At 37.7% G+C, this 17,690-nt stretch overlaps 1 protein-coding gene across 1 annotated transcript in view; it reads left to right on the top strand.

Annotated features, from left to right (window-relative positions):
* The window catches only part of TTC6 (tetratricopeptide repeat domain 6), a 263,011-nt gene that overhangs the window by 157,291 nt on the left and 88,030 nt on the right, over positions 1-17,690 (top strand). The window contains exons 8-10 of the mRNA XM_036338786.1: positions 749-853; positions 10,761-10,853; positions 15,791-16,170. Of these exons, the coding sequence (XP_036194679.1) occupies positions 749-853; positions 10,761-10,853; positions 15,791-16,170 (578 nt within the window). The remainder of the gene's footprint in view (positions 1-748; positions 854-10,760; positions 10,854-15,790; positions 16,171-17,690) is intronic.

The following is a 17,690-nucleotide window of genomic DNA, read 5'->3' as shown; positions in this document are numbered from 1 at the left end:
ATACTGCTAAGATCCATCTATGGTTTATACCAGTGATGGCGAACCTATGACACTCGTGTCAGAGGTGATACTCGAACTCATATTTTTGGTTGATTTTTTTTTGTTAAATGGCATTTAAATATATAAAATAAATATCAAAAATATGTCTTTGTTTTACTATGGTTGCAAATATCAAAAAATTTTTATATGTGACACAGCACCAGAGTTAAGTTAGGGTTTTTCAAAATGCTGACATGCCGAGCTCAAAAGGTTCGCCATCACTGGTTTATACTATTTGTGCTTGAACAGCTTTGTTAGTGTTTAGTTATATGAATATACCATATTTAGTCATCTGTTTCTATATTAATGGACATTGAGATTTGGCCTTGTTTTTTGCTATTTCATATGCAGTATGAACATCCTTATACATATCTCTTTATGCACATGGGTACGAATTTCCTTATACTATGTAGGTGGAGAGAAATTTCTGGATCATGTGGCATGTACATTTCCCATTTTACTAGAAATGACCATTTTGCTTCCAGTGTAGTTCTACTAATTTCCCCACACTCTGGGCACCACTTGGAATTGCCAACTTTACATTTTTGCTAATCTGATGGATATGAAAAGTTTTTTTCTAGACTTCCAGAGGCTGTGGAACCAATCACCTCATTTTCTGGGCAACTAGATATGATTTTGATAGGAGCTTGGGTATTTTCCTCAGGGACCATTTGTTAGTTTTTAATAACATTTTATGTTCTTTTCAAAGGTGTCTGCTTATCCAGGAATTACGAAGATGTTTTGGAAACCAGCTTCACCTAAATTCTCTGTTCCTGTATCTGTCATGAAGAAAACACTGTATCCAAAATATGAGGTAACATACTGAATAAATTTTCTCTATTTTTGTTGTTTAATAATTAAATTTAATAATTGATTATTAGACTAAATTTTACTGGACAGTTGTTATGTAATTTGTCAGACAACTGTTGCCATAATTAAGAATGAGCAAACTATACTATAGAAATTGTATATATAATACATAATATCACTATTCACCCTTTCTCTATAATAGAAGTGTCAACCAAATTCACAATTGACAATGACAGATCGAAACACATGTGTGCAGTTGGCGCCAGTGAAAACTTTATATGTATCGCACATGTGCAAGTCAACTTAACCTTTTATATATATAGGTTATATATAAAAAATGTTTTATTTATCTATGTATGTTAGCCAGTCAAATTTTCATTTTGACAGGATATTTAATTTGACTGTTGTTCCAAGATATAAGACTACTTGGGTTGTTTAGAAGATCTTCATGGTATTTTCATTTGCTTTTAAAAGTACATTTTTAATTTGTTGAATTTAAAATTTTTTTGACCATACTACCCAATAAAATTATTAATTTTTTCCAAATACTGTTTGTTTGCTCTAAATTTATGTTATACCAATTATCTTAAAAATTAGAAAAATCCAGACAATAAAACCAAAATCATTTATTAATCTTTGCCCTCAAGACAACTACCATCTACTTTTTGGTCTATTTTCTTTCATTCTTAAATATTCTTTCTCCTTCTTCTTCTTTTCTTTCTCCTTTACTCTTTTTTATTTCCTTATTTTTTCCTCTTAAATTATTTTAAGGATTATTTTATTTGCACAAAATTAGGCAACTTACTAAAACATATAAGAAAAGGATAAAACAAAATAGTTAAGGATATCACCAGGAATACATAATAAGAATAATAGCATAATAAAGTTAGAGATAAGATTAAAACAAAGAAATTCTGTTCATATCTGTTGCTTGAAATGGGGTCATCAATTTACCTCTTAGCTTCTCTGCAACCAAGGCAGGGATGGAATCACATTCATATTTGTCCTATTGATACTATATGATTAAGATGTTAATATTGAAATGTCTTTATATTTCTTGGATTACTTGATTATAGTGTATTATTCTCAAATAGTATGTTGAATTATGTTAGGCAATAATTTATTTTTAATATATGTTTATGAGTGAAACCTGCAAGTAGTTTATTTTTTTCCTTAGTTGAATTCTGCTCTTGGGATTATTCTTGCTTCATAATGTTAATTGAACAGCACTTTATCCTTTTAAATATGTTGGAATTGATAGGTTGCATAGAAATAATCTTGAAAATTTGGAAGAATTCACTGTAGTCTTTATTATTTCCTTCCTTCTACTTATTCTGGGCTTTTCTTGTTGTTCTCTTTCTAATTCTTTAAGTCATAGTGTTATATAGTTTATCAGCAGTTTTTCTTTTTTTTTTTTTTTTTTTGAGGTAGGCCTGTAATGCTGTGAATTTCCCTCTCAGGACTGCTTTCAGAGATTTTGGGTTGTCATGTGTTCATTTTCATTTGTTTCCAGGAAGTGTTTTTTATTTCTTCCTTGGTTTCTTTGGCAACCCATTCATTATTTAATAACATGCTACTTAGCCTCCATGTGTTTGAAGATTTTTGAGTGTTTTTATTGTAGTTGATTTCTAATTTCATGCTATGTGATCTGAGGAGATGCTTGACATAATTTCAATCTTCTTGAACTTGTGGAGACTTAGTTTGTGTCTTAATATGTGGCCTATCTTTGAGAATAACCCAGGTGCACTTGAGAAGAATGTATATTTCATAGCTTTGGGGTGAAATGTTCTGTAAATATCAATTAATTCCATCTGATTTAGTATGTCATTTAGGATCACTATTTCCTTATTTATTTTTTTTTCTAGAATATTTGTTCACTGATGTCACTGGGATATTAAAGTCCCCTACTATGATTGTATTGTTGTTTATCTCTCCCTTAAAATCCTCCATAAGTTTTTTTTATATAGTTGGGTGCTCCTGTATTGGGTGTATATATGTTTACTAGAGTTAAATTCTCTTATTGTATTAATCCCTTTGGTATTATGAAATGGCCCTTCATTGCCTCTTGTAATGATCTCTATTTTGAAATATTTTTTGTCAGGTATTAGTAATGCTACCCCAGCTTTTTTGCTTTTTTAATTTCCATTTGCATGGAAAAATTTTTTCCATCCCTTCACTTTCATCCTTTTGTTCTGAGCTTGGTATCTTATAGACAGCATGTGCATGAGTCATGTTTTCTTCTCCATCCTGCTACCCTATGTCTTTTGATTGACATATTTAAACCATTTACATTTAAGGTTATTATTGACTAGAAGCCCAGTGCATGAAATAGCGCAGCCCCACCCACCCACGCCGGTCTTTGGTCATTACGGCGTTAGGGCCACTGGGTTTTTATAATATAGATAGGCACTTATTTATTGCCATTTTCATTCTTTATGGCTCTGTTGCCCTCTGTCTCTGTATTTCTTCTTCTTAGAAAAGTCCCTTTAGCATATCTTGAAGTGCTGAGTTAGTGGTAATAAACTCTTTAGCTTTTTTTGTCTGTGAAGCTCTTTATTTCACATTTGATTTTGCATGATAGCCTTGCTGGATAGAGTAGTTTGGATTTGGTCCCTTGGTTTTCATCTCTTTGTGTACTTCATGCCACCTTTTTCTGGCCTGAAGTGTTTCTATTGAGCAATCAGCTGACAATATAAAGCAGTGGTTCCCAACCTTTTTTTGGCCATGCCCCACCTAAGCATCTCTAAAATCCTAATGCTTCCTGTAACATATAATTCTTATTATTCAAAAAGTGAATTCCTATTCATGTAGAGGAAGCCTAAAAGGCCATTAATTTGATCTAAACAAGCTTCCAAAGAACATGGTATCCATGAAAGAAAAGAAAGAATGAAAGGACAGTTGAAGTATTGAGGAAGAAATTAAGAAATTGTTAAAATAATAATAATAATAATATTTTTTCATATCACTTCAGTGATATGAAAAAATGGTGAATAAAGTTTAAAACATATAATAGAGAACTGAAATGCTAAATATGTCACAATATATATTTATATACTCTATGTGAGGCTCCTAGAAATATAAGAAATACAAAAAATTCACTGTTAATAACTAATTCTCAAATTGCCCCCCATAAAAATCAAATACCCCCCTGTGGGATGTGTGCCCCACATTGGAAACCACTGGTCTAAAGGGAGCTCCTTTGTAGGTAACTTTCAGTCTCTTTCTTGTAGCCTTTAAGATTGTTTCTTAGTTTTTCATGTTTGACATTTTAATTATGATGTGTCTAGTGTGGGTCTTTTTGGGTTCATCATGATTGGGTTCATCTTGAACTTGAATGACTATTTCCTTCACCAGGTGAGGGAAATTTTCTGCTATTATTTCTTCAAACAGGTTCTCTATTCCTTGCTCAGATTCTTCTACTTCTGGAACCCCTATGATGTGAATATTGTTATGTTCTATGTTGTTCCAAAGCTCTGTTTTCAACTGCTGCTCTGAGTTTGTGTTTTTTTCTAACTTGTTTTCTAATTCGCTGTTTTGGTCCTCCACTTATACTGTACTGTTTATTGATTCCAGGGAATTTTTTATTTCAGCTATGCCATTCTTTATTTCTGCTTGATTCTTATTGATGGTTTTTACCTCTTTTTTATGCTGCTGTAGTTCTCATTAAGTTCTAGAATATTCTCATTAAGTTACTTGTAGTTCTCATTAAGTTGTTTGAGCACCTTTATGACCATTACTTTGAATTATTTCATTTAATTCCTTTTTCTGGCAATTCCTCCTTTTCTTTCATTTGGGAATTGTTTCTTTGTCTCACCATTTTTGCTGTTCCTTTGTCTTTGTTTCTATATCAAACTGCTATGCTTCCAAAACTTTGTGGGGTGGTCTTATCTAGTAGGTGTTTTGTGGGACCCAGTGGTGCAGTGTCTTAGATCTCCTGAGCTGGGTGCTGTAGGAATGCCCCTTGTTTGAGTTATTTTTGTTTTCCTTTTGTAATTGTGTCTTGAATGTTGTTGTTCCATTCATGAATGGAATCTCCTCTCAGGCTGGCTAACTATGAGGCTCAGCACTGACCACGTTGTGTGGCTTTGTGGATGTGCTGATGGAATAGGACAAAATACAACATATAAAAGCCAGCAACAAAAGAAACAAAACCAAAACATACAACAATAACAAAAGTAACCACCAGAGAAGAGAGAATTAGTAGAAAGAAAAAAATAGTAAGAATGATAGAAGAAAAGGAAGTAAGAAAAAATATGAGGAAAAAACAACAAACAAAAACAAAACAAAACAAAAAAACATAAAAAAAGGGGGAGAAGAAAAAGGTATATGAAGGGGAAGAGTTGAAATAAAGAAAATAAGAATAAAGTCTAGGAGAATGAAAATGGTATAAAATAAAATAATAAGAAAAAAAGTTGAAAAGGAAAATAGAGGAGAAAGCAGGTAGGCCCAAAATAAGAAAGAAAGAAAAAAGATACAAAAGCAGGAGAAAAAGAAAAAAATGATTGAGTAGGAAAAAGGAAGAGAAAAATTAGATATATGAATGAAACAGTAGAGACTAAAATACTATCAAATCAATAAAGTAGATAGATACAGAAGATAAATTAGAAAAGGGGAGAGAAAAAAAAAAGAAAGAAAAAAGTGAAGTGGCATTCATCTTAGCAAAGTTTAGTGCCTCCTGGGAGCTCCCTTTGAATCCTGCTCTTCTTCTGACTGCAGCCAACTGTTCTGTATGCCAATTTTGGACTTCCTGGGAAGTACTTAGTTGCTAACCACTGTCAGAAACTGTCCTCCTTTGGTTTTCAGCAACCTGTTTGAAGCTCCAACTGACCCACAGTTTGGGTCTGTCTCCACAGGACTTGGCTGCATGTGGGAGGAGCCAAGTTGCCCTCTAAAGCAATTAAAAAAAAAAAATCCTCTCCTGAGAATATTTTTTTCATTGATTTTTAGAGAGAGTGCAAGGGAGAGGGAGAGACAGAGAGAAACACCGATGTGAGAGAGACACATCGATTGGTTGCCTCCTGCATGCCCTAGCCTAGGGCCAGGAGCCTGCAACTGAGGTACCTGCCCTTGACCAGAATCAAACCTGGGACCCTTCAGTTCACAGGCTGATGCTGTATCCACTGAGCTAAACCTGCTAGGGCTAAAGCAAGTTTTTTTTTTTAACAGCATGGGCCTCAAAGCTGGATTAGTGAGTTTCCCCAGTTTCCCGGGTCTCCACCTCCCCCCTCCTTTGCCTGCCAGCCAGCTGTCAATCTTAATCACTCAAATGTCTGTTTCTGAAAGGGCTTTAGGAAGAATTGGGAGTCTAGACCTCTGGGTCTCCCATGAGGGGGAGGTATTGTTTAGATCTCAGGGAAAGTGGTGGTGTGTATCCCTGTGCTAGAGCTACTCCTCTGCTAGTGGTTCAGAATATTACTTTGCCTTTGGTGGGGCAGAGATCCTTGTGTGAAGACCAGTGAGGTCACCTGGAAACCTTTCCTATCAGCTTTCCCATTCAGGGGAAGCATCAGTCAGGTACCCTGGATAGTGGGGTGGATGGCTCCATCCCCAGTCTAGTCACTGTTGCTTCCTAAGACTGTTCAAACCCCTAGGCTTGTCTCCTCTGTGAAAGGTCAGGATGTTGGGTGTGGCTGTCAGGGCTCCTGAGGGTGTGTCAGGTGGGGTTTTTTTCCTTTTCCTTAGCTGTGGCTTCTTGGAGGGGCTAGCTCCTTTCAGGAAAAATGGCTGTTTCAGTTTGGGGAGTGGGTATACCCAAATGCAGGACTCCTGGCTGCTATTTTTCCACGTCTCCCCCCAATGATTCTTGCCCCAGCCTCTCCTTATGTCAGTGGTTCTCAACCTTCTGGCCCTTTAAATACAGTTCCTCATGTTGTTGTTATGGGTTCACTCAGCGAGATAGACCACCGACTCAGAATTTAAATTTAAGAGCTTTTATTAAGCTGGCCAGCTGACTACAGTTATAGCACCCTGCCGAAGCAAAGGCTGAACTGCAGCGCAGACTACAGGAATTACAGAATTTTTATTTGCAAAAACCACAAAGTTACAAAACCTTAATTCCCGACACAGTATAGTATCAGTACCTTCCTATCTATGTGTTTTAGGAACAGACAGCACAGCGCCCCCCGTCTGGCCAAAGTGCCAGATATGCAGCCCAGTACATTGTGACCCAACCATAAAATTATTTTCGTTGCTACTTCATAACTGTAATGTTGCTACTGTTATGAATTGTAATGTAAATATATGATATGCAGGATGGTCTTAGGTGACCCCTGTGAAAGGGTCGTTCGACCACCAAAAGGGTTGCAACCCACAGGTTGAGAACCGCTGCCTTATGCATCTTGAGTCCACACTGCCCTCCCTCCAATAAAGCCTTCAGTGAATAGCTGCAAATGAAACTCCTGTGATCTGTATTTTAAAAACAAACAAGCAAACAAACACAACAGAAACCAAGGCTTTCTCTCTGACCAGCTCAAGTCTACTGGCTCCAGACTCCCGACCTTTTACAGCTGGATGTTACATGAGTTACTGTAACAGCTCAGTGCTGGGAAGCCCAGCACGGGTTCCGGGAGGCCTTGATCTTTTAAAGGAAAAGACCCTCCTGTAGCCAAAAGATCCCTCTTCACTCTTGGCCTGCAGCCCATGGAAGATGGATTAGTCCCTCTTTCAACCTGTCCCTTCCTACCAGTCTCCAGGTGTTTTCTGTTCTTCCCTGCTATATGCCTCCTCCTCAGCTGGACCTCACTTGGTAATTTTGGATGTATGTTTCCCACTTTAGCTTTATTTCTAGTGTGGCCCTGGGAGGAGGTGCAAGAAAGGTTTGTGTATTCAGCCACCATTTTCTCTTCTATACTTATCTTTTAAAGCCATCTAAATATTATCATTTTGCCTTATTCCTTACATTTTACCCATGTATTTAACTTTCTTTCTTTTTTATTTATTTTCTTTTCCTAGCATTTCAGAGCAGTGGTTCTCGACCTTCTGGCCCTTTAAATACAGTTCCTCATGTTGTGATCCAACCATAAAATGATTTTTGTTGCTACTTCATAACTGTAATGTTGCTACTGTTATGAATCGTAATGTAAATATCTGATATGCAGGATGGTCTTAGGCGACCCCTGTGAAAGGGTTGTTCGACCCCCAAAGGGGTCGCGACCCACAGGTTGAGAACCTCTGAACTCAGAGCTTTCTTTCTGGAATCATTTTACCTACTGACTTCATAAAGTATGTCCTTTAGATTTTTTTTTTAAACAAAGTGGGAAGTCTGCAGTTGGAACGTCTGTCCATTGGTTGCCTCCCCCACACACCCCAACTGGGGCTGGGGATTGGACTCGAAACCCAGGTGCATGCCCTGGACAGGGAATTGAACCAGTGACCCTTGGGTCTACAGGCCGATGCTCTAACCACTGGGATGCTGTCCAGGGCTACTGTAGTTTTAAAATTTGGTTTTGTGTTTTTCTTTTTAGAATTTAAATTTTTCTCTAAATCTGTTATTTTGTGGTGTTTTGTTTCTTTGTGTATCTGTCTTTAAATGTGTATCATTATATTTAAGACATTAGTTTTAGGAAATATTTGAGACATAGAATGGTGGTTACTTTCTCCAGGAAAAATTTTTTTGTCAGAACCGGGGAACTTTACCACTCAGAGACAGCCTTAATATAAGGTTGAGGCTTGTGTTTCTCTGACCACCCTCATGATAAAGCCCCAGCTGAAAATCTACACAAAGGTTAATTTTCTTTCCTTCACTCCTTTTTTTGACACATGTGATTGTTTTGTGAGCATATATATGTTTTTCTTGATTTTAGAGAAAGAGGAAAGGAAAGGAGGAGAGAGAGAAACATGGATATGAGAGAGAAACATTGATCAGTCACCTCCTGCACACACCCCAATCAGGGATCAAACCCACAACTCAGGCGTGGTGACTTTTGGTGCATGGGACGATGCCCAATCAGCTGAGCCACACCAGCCAAGGCCCTTTCATTCATTTAATATATATATAGCAAAGGTGGAGATTTATTGAAGAACAAGTACAGACTCCTAGTGGGGAAGGGGAAAGGGTCCCTCCTTTCATTCACTCTTAACCTGAATGTATAGCCTTGAATACTTGTATGTTTTGAATATTTACACACACACATATATATATATATATATATATATATATATATATATATATATATATATAAATAAAATCAGGCTTGACACCTCAGGTAGATCAGGTAAATTCTGGTCTTCAATTTCTGTCACCCTTGACCCAGGAAGTTGCATATCTGCATCTCAAATTGGCAGCTATTTTAGCATACATCCTGAGAATAAAAGCATCTTTGAATTCTGGACTTACCTTTCCAGATTCCGGCCTTTTCTTAGATTTTGACCTTCTATCTGTTCATCATCTTGTTAGCTTTTTGATGCTTTGAAGATTATGTTTTTCATATTACATGTAGCTTTCTTAGTTTTCCTCAGCAGAATTATCTAGCATGCCATAATTAAAAGCAGAAGTCATAATTGTTTTCATATTTACCTGCATCCTAGCTTTTATTGCATGCATACCAATTTCAGCAATATTCCTGGAGTGGAGCAATATTCCATCAGGTATCATGTAAGCAATACTGTAATTGCCCTAAAAGCAAATTAGTTTGGGCAATATTTTGACAGGTTCCAACATATGAATCATGTTCTCTTTTAAAAAGCAATAATTGATTGTTAGTAAATTCTGCTGTTTTAGTATATGTAAAGTACACTACAGTAAGTCCTCACTTAACACTGTGGATAGGTTCCATGACTTAAAGCAAAAAGACATGTACTAGGACTGATTTTGCCATAGGCTGATTGATATAAAAATAGTTAAGTTCATATGGCATTGCATCAATGTTATAAAACGTTACTCGAGGACCTGCTGTATTAAGGTTTTGTCCTTGTTATTGTTAAAAGCATTCTTTTAAATACAGCTGAGACAGAAGTAGGTTTACAGTTGTAAATGAAACACAGAATGTATTCTTATATTTTCCAATTAATTATTGTGTTATTTTCTATACAAACAACTGTAAGCCTACTTTAGCCCTACCCTATATGTAATTGCTGCTATTCCATCATATTTAAATATTTTGTGTAGGCGTATGACAAAATTGTTCCATAGTTTGTCTTTGAAGAATAATGATAAAATAACCCAAGTCTCTTTTTGTTATGTCTGGTAATATTCTTTCAATGTGCTCTAACTACTTTTTGAAATACAACAAAAGAGGATGTATAAAAAAAACCAAATACTTGGTGATTCCTAAGTTACCCATAGTCTTCTCCATATCTGTTTCATTCGCAGTGATAATTACATGGTGCTTTTTAAAGCTGATTTTCAACTGAATAAGTGTTTTTTGAATGAATTGAATAAGTACTGTTTGTTTCTCCATATCTAAATTGCTGATTACAGGATAGAGAAATAGCACATTTAATAATAATTATAACCACTGCAGCAGTTTACCCATACAACAATAAATGTGCATACATAAAAATTCACTGATAGAGTTTGAAATATAAGGAGATTTTCATTTAGTTTAACATTTAGAATGTTTACTTGTAGTTCACAGTCAATAGTAACATTGACAGTCACTCCAAATGATGTGTTTTATTCATAATCCTGCTGTTGACATGCTGCATAGATTCAATACTAACCTGTATTGAACCTGTATATCACAGGATCATTGATTGCTCCTAAGATTAGGGTTGCCAGAAATAATGTAGGTGTATTCACTTGACTTTGATGCAACTCTAGTGAATGTTTTCTGCAATTCTATCCTTTCCATACATTTCTCTTTTGTAATATTGTTTTGTAGAGTGACAGTGATCATAGGTTTATAAAAAAAATCATAGGCTTTTAAAAGTATTTCACTATATAATTTAAAACTGTTATCTTTTTACCACAGAGTGTTCAAGCAAGTAGAATTTTAATTGAGAATTTTTTATCTGAAAGCAAGGAAAGTGTCATTGCTTTAAGTCAGCGTAGCAGAAGTCTGAGGGTATGTATACTTTTAATTCTGAATTGTAGGTTGGTTGTTTTATCTGCCTGTAGCTCAGATAATATTTCTAGAAATCCTGAAATTATTTCTTGGTGCTTCTCCAATCCAGAAAATGTCTCACAACATTTGCTGGTGTCTTTGTTGAGAGCACATTTTCTCTTTTGAAACATGTTGTCTTCATGACCCCCACAAGATGTTATTTACTAATCAATGGCAGGGTATCTGCTATGAGTTTTCCTAACATTTCTAAAACTTCTGGTTTTGTAGTCACCACTTCTTGCCTAGGTCCTCAATGATCAAAGGAACATGATTATAAGGGTTTTTATAATGGGGAATTGTTCATGGCCATGAAACAGAGTAAAACTGAATTCTCTAAATGGCGATTAGACTTGTGTTCATCTTTATCACTACAGTGTATCCAAGTAAGTGAATTAAATAATACACACAATCATGGAGGAAAGAGATTGTGACTGAGACCAATTTATATAATTGGTCTAATAAGTTTCCTGAATGCTATGGGGATAAGCAAGAAACAGTTATTTTTCTCTCATTAGTGCCTTCAGCCCTCTACTCCCCTTGGATGGTATCTCGGGAAGCTAAGTGTTACACAGTAGAGAGTCTTAGTCCCGCGGGACAAATCAAATCCCTGTTCTAGTCAGTTAACTAGACTATATGTCCATGCCTTTTCCCATATACTCAGGTAATACTTTTTTTTTTTTTGAGGGGATAATATTTCTATTTAATACAGACCACTCTCTTTCTATTTTCCTTGTAGCACTTATTAAATGTTTATCCTTATATATGTTTGATCTTTGTTTCCCTCACCAGCCTGGGGTCATATCATTCTTGTTCACTGTTTTATCCATAACACCTAGAGTGGTGACCATCACATACAAAATAATTGAACCAACAAATGACACTTTCTAGTTTGAAATGCCATTTGCACTTTCTAGACTACTGTAGTAGCTGGACCTATACCTACCTGTCAGATAATTCCCATTTTTAGTAGCAGCTTTTTCCAATCTATCCTCTTTCCTGCCCCTGCTATATATTCTTAAAACACAGGTATGATTATGTTACTTATGTCTTAACAAACTGAATAATTCCACCTACCAAATAAAGTTAGAGTGCTTGACTAAGTCTCATAACCTGGCCTCAAGTATATTTTCTATCCTATTTCCTAGTATACTTCTGCCTCCATGTAGCCTCTATGTACCTGTACTCTGTCTGCACCAGAGTCCGTGGGGACCAAAATCCCAGCACTTGGACACTTCTAGGTTCATGTTTAGGCTATTCCATTGGCCTGGGATGTTCGCAATCCCTTCTCAGTCCATAGAAATGTCGTGGCCTTTCACAACCAACCCTGATGCTACGTACCTCTTTAAGCCAGTCTGTTAAGGTTCTTTTCCATTCAGAATTGACCTCTCTCTCTTGGGTTTTTTCACATCTGATTTATGCCATCTCACTGCCACAGCCAATTTGGATTATAGTTATTTCTTTATGTCTGTTTCTACCATAATAGTGGTTGAGGTCATGGAACATACTGATATACTTCCCAACTCTTTTAATATAATAGTAAGAGATAATAAGTGATAACATTTGTGTGCTCCTGTGGAGTAGAAGGTTGAAGTTACTCATGATTAGAGGTGAGTGTTCATGGAGCAGTAGTTGCTCCAGGTTCCACAATTACAGCTCCAGGGCTAAGGGATTAATGGCTCAGCATATCCACGGCACATTCACACGCACCTGTGCCACTTATGCCAACCGGAAAAATGCACATAGCACTTTACACAGAGCAGATACTAACTAGTTAAATTTTAAAAAAGAATTTCAAAATCAATGAGTAGATTTTATGTTCTGCTCTTCTCTGTCAATTTAATGACTTCAAAATCAGTAAGAAACTTACTTAATCAGTCTTTCTGCATTTTGTTAACTTACCTAAGCAGTTACCAATAGTCAACTGTCATATATTTTAGTTTAACACATGGTATCTACAGCCAGTGTATAATTACCCTTTTAATTTTTCTTTATTGATGACTTTAGAGAGACAGAAAAAGGAAGAGAGAGAAACAGAGATTGAGAGAGAAAATATATCCATTTATTGTTCCACTTATTTATGCATTCATTGGTTGCTTCTTGTATGAACCTTGAAGGGGGATCAAACCCACAACCTTGGCACATTGGGATGACACTCTAACCAACTGAGCTACCTTGCCAGGGCCTAATTACCATTTTATTATTTTAGATATTGTCCCAAAGAAAATCTTTATCATGTGAAAATATCCCAAAAGATTTCAGCACACCATCTTCAATATTAAAGGTATGATGATTTTCAGTTTTTATTATTCAAAAGAAATATTTATCTTACTAGTAATAATCACCACCTGTGCTTTTTTTGTTTTCCTGAAATATGGGGCTGGTTGTTTCATCCAGAGTTGACTGAAAGTTTGGATTTGAGTGTGTATCTGGTAGCCCATGTATGATTGTGGTTGGTGATTCCAAGTTAAAATTTTCAGTGGCACTTGGAAGTATCTCATAGTCATAGTTTGACTTTACCTGGTATATTATAAATCAAGTCACTTACAATATTGACCTACACTTGCATCATGCGCACAATTTTAAAACAAAGCAATGGCCAAAAAGTGATAAATGGAAGAGCAAAAAATAAATAAATAATAAATCCTATATAATAAAAGAGAAACATGCAAATTAACTGTCCCTCTGCTATGCTCAAGCCACGCCCACAAGCCACACTCACCAGCCAATCAGAAGCGAGCATGCAAATTAACCCAACTAAGATGGCAGCAGCCACGGAGCTGGAGTGAGCAGGAGGCTTGGGTTGCCCTTGGCGATGGAGGAGGCCAAGCTTCCCACCTGCTCTGGCCAGCTTGGGCTCTGCTCAAGGCTACAAAGTTTCAAATATAGAAGATAAATAAATCCCAGATACCTGCTTCCAGCTGGCCATGGCCTCTGCTCAAGGAGGGGCTGGGAGCCTGGGTCACTGGGGGGCATGGCCAGCCTGAAAATGACTATCAGCCCCTCACCAAGTAGGCACCCAGTGGGAACCTCCACCCTGAAGGCGGTGTGGCCAGCCTGAAATGGCACTCAGCCCCTCACCCAGGCTAGCCACACCCCCATTGGGTGAGGGTCCCTGCTGGGGTGTGAAGCCAGCCTGAAAATGGCCATCAACCCCTCACCCAGGCTGGCCAGGCACCCCAGCAGGATCCCCCACCCTGAAGGGGCTGTGGCCAGCCTGCAAACAGCCATAAGTCCCTCACCCAGGCTGACCACACCTCCATGGGCTGAGGGTTCCTGCTGGGGGGCTTGGCCAACCTGCAAACAGGCATCAGCCTCTCACCTAGGCTGGCCAGGCACCCCAGCAGGGACCCCCTCCCTGAAGGGGGTGTGGCTAGCCTGAAAACGGCCCTCAGCCTCTCACCGAGGCTGGCCAGGCATGCCAGCGGGACCCCTACCCTGATCCAGGACACCCTTCAGGGAAAACCAGCCAGCTACAACCCATGCACTAGGCCTCTATCCTATATAATAAAAGGGTAATATGCAAATTGACCATAACAGCAGCACACCTGGGAATGACTGGTCACTACGACACACACTGACCACCAGGGGGCAGACGCTCAATGCAGGAGCTACCCCCTGGTGGTCAGTGGGCTCCCACAGGGGGAGCTCTGCTCAGCCACAAGCCAGGTTGATGGCTTCCAGCATAGAGGTGGTGGCAGGAGCCTCTCCCGCCTCCTCAGCAGCACTAAGTATGTCCGACTGCAGCTTAGGCCTGCTCCCTGCTGGCAAATGGACATCCCCTGAGGGCTCCCGGGCTGCCAGAGGGATGTCTGACTGCCCAGCTTAGGCCCAATCCCCCGGGGAACGGGTCTAAGCCAGCAGGTGGACATCTCCCGAGGGGTCCCAGACTGAGAGAGGGCACAGGCTGGGCTGAGGGACCACCCTGAGTGCACAAATTTTTGTGCACCAGGCCTCTAGTAAATAAATAAATGGTAGAGCAAGTACTTTAAACCCACACCTCTTCTTACCAAATGAAATGGACTTCCTCTTTACCAATACATAGGCATTTCTGAGCAGCTGGTTCTTACCTTCAGTGGCATTGAGCCCTAGCTCCAAGGTGTTTCCACGCTCCCCCTCCCCACAAAATCTGATAGCTTTCTTGATTCTCCACATCAGTTGCCTCTGACCTGCTCGTAATTTGCCTAACTTTATCATGCTTCTTATTATATTTCTGATATTCTTCTTTCTTATTAACTTGTTGGTTCCTCTGTTTTGTATCCCTGGGCACTGACACTATTCTTAAAATTTATTTTATTTACATATAACATATTAGTTTTAGGTATACAATAATTATTTGATATTTGTATATACTGTGAAATAATCACCACAGAAAGTCTAGTTAACATCCATGACCACATAGTTATACATTATTTTCTTGTAGTGAGAACTTTTAAGATCTACTTTCTTAACAACTTTGAAATATGCAAGACAGTATTTGATGCTATAATGCTGCACATTACATCCCAATTAACTTTATAAACTTTTTAAGAACATTAAGAATACATGATTTGCCCTAACTGGTTTGGCTTAGTGGATAGAGCATCGGCCTGCAGACTGAAAGGTCCCAGGTTTGATTCTGGTCAAGGGCATGTATCTTGATTGTAGGCACATCCCTAGTAGGGAGTGTGCAGGAGGCAGCTGGTCGATGTTTCTGTCTCATCTATGTTTCTGACTCTCTGTCCCTCTCCCTTCCTCTCTGTAAAAAATCAATAAAATATATTTAAAAAAAGAATACATGATTTAAAATTTTTTTCAATAGTGACCAAACTGCATTAATAGTAATTGTAATTAAATTAATTTTAAATGTACATCAACTAAATTGATTTTATTTTTTTCTGCCTCTTTGTTTTCTCATTAAGAAGAGAAGAAATTCTGCAGTTGAATTGATTAAGGAGACTACCAAAGCTCCATTAGAGGTTAAGAATGACATGGAAAGCAATATAAAAGAGGTGCTGTTTCAGAAAGCTAAGGAGTTGGAGCGTCGTCAGAAGCTTGAGCAAAATGAAACTGAGGAAACCATCACTGTGAAAGAAAATATAGATAACATCTTAGATACCATGGAGGACAGTCACAGTCTGAGAAATCTGTCTATTTCTCTCATTGAAGCATCTAGAAAAGCTGGCATTAGTTACATTGTTTACCCCAAGAAAAAGAAGATGAAATGGAAGAAAGCATTGAAATTCTCTAAACTTTCAATTGTGTTGGCTGAGTTATCCAAGCCTCCAAAAATTCTAAGCAGGTTTTGTTTAATCAATAATTATTATATTTAAGAAATGCATTGTGGTTTTGGATTTAACTTTATAAACACACTCATTGAATGTGGGGCTGATATAAGGGCATGAAGGAAGACTAAATCAATTTGATGGCTAAATGAAATCTTTTAGTAGAAAAAAATAAAATCTGTTATTTTTCCGAAGTTAGTTAGGACCAAAACCCAACCACTGCTCCAAACAAATCCCACCCATTCAAAGCCAAAATAGATTGCTGAAGTTGAATATTTAAAAAAATTTTAAACTATTGAATTGAGTAATAAATCCAGATAGACAAATTGTTTTTTGTATGTTATGAACCCTAATTCAGAGATCAACACAAACAATTTTTCTTCCACCTTGGAAGTAATAGTATCATGTTTAGAAATATGGAGGGACCTAAATTAACAACAACTGAAAGTCCAGGTATGTTAATACTTAAGTGTTCAGAACATAACTTTCTTATGACCCAGGCATTGTCAAAATAGTTTCCAAAAAGCTGTGGGCTTTGTTCTCTTTCAGTATCCCCAAGTTGCAATAAATACTTCATTAAACTTATGTCCTTTTGAAAAGTAAAGACTTTCCTGATGATAAGAGAGTCACAAATGTGTTGTTCACTTTATAAATAATTGCTAATTCTGAAAAGGGTTCATTATATGTTAGTGTGGTAACTTATTGTCCTTTAGAAGACTGAGACTGGGAATAATCCTATGTAGGTGTAAGCAGATAGAGATCAACCTTAGTGGAGAATGCCATTCAAGCACCAAGTTCTCTGTGCACTAAAGTTTGTTTCCCCTGCAACAAATATATCTGGAAGGTTTTTTGTTAGATCATTTTTAGAAGACTTTACGTAGGTTTTTCTATGTTGACAAATGTTTTGGATCTGAATCAGAAGATTGCTTATACATTTTTGATACATTTTCTCTCTTCAAAGTATTATGAATTTCACCATCTTAGAAAGGATACTACACAGCACTATTTTGGCTGTGCACCTGTACTTTGGCTGTGCACTGAAGTGATTTCTATCTATTAGTATATAAAGGATAATAGCAGATTCAACACTGCTTTGGTGGGATGTTTTCCTGCTTCCTGGTCCTTTGTCATCCTATCTAATAATAGACAAACATGGTAATTGACCATACCTTCGCTATACCTCCCATTGGCTAATCAGCGAGATATGCAAATTAACCGCCAACAAAGATGGCGGTTAATTTGCATACCTAGTCCCTAAGCAGCAGAGCAAAGACTGTAGCGGCTCCGGCGGGAGCAGCGAAGGCCTTGAAGGCAGCTCCGGCTGGAGCGAAGGCCTGGGTCCCGGGTGCCGGAGGAAAACTGGTGCCGGCAGCCAGGGTAAGGGAAGGCCTATTGCACAAATCTTCTTGTGTAACAGGCCTCTAGTTTTGATTATAAAATTTAACATGTAAAGAGATTTGTTTGCTTTTTGCCCAACTGCAGGCTTAGTAGTTGATGTCATGGTTCAATTTCCGATCAGGACACATACTCATGTTGT

The sequence above is a fragment of the Myotis myotis genome, unplaced genomic scaffold, assembly GCF_014108235.1.
Source record: "Myotis myotis isolate mMyoMyo1 unplaced genomic scaffold, mMyoMyo1.p scaffold_m19_p_1, whole genome shotgun sequence".
NCBI classification, from domain to species: Eukaryota; Metazoa; Chordata; class Mammalia; order Chiroptera; family Vespertilionidae; genus Myotis; species Myotis myotis.
Note: the sequence above shows the minus strand (reverse complement) of the source record. Positions and strands in the feature narration are given on the sequence as shown.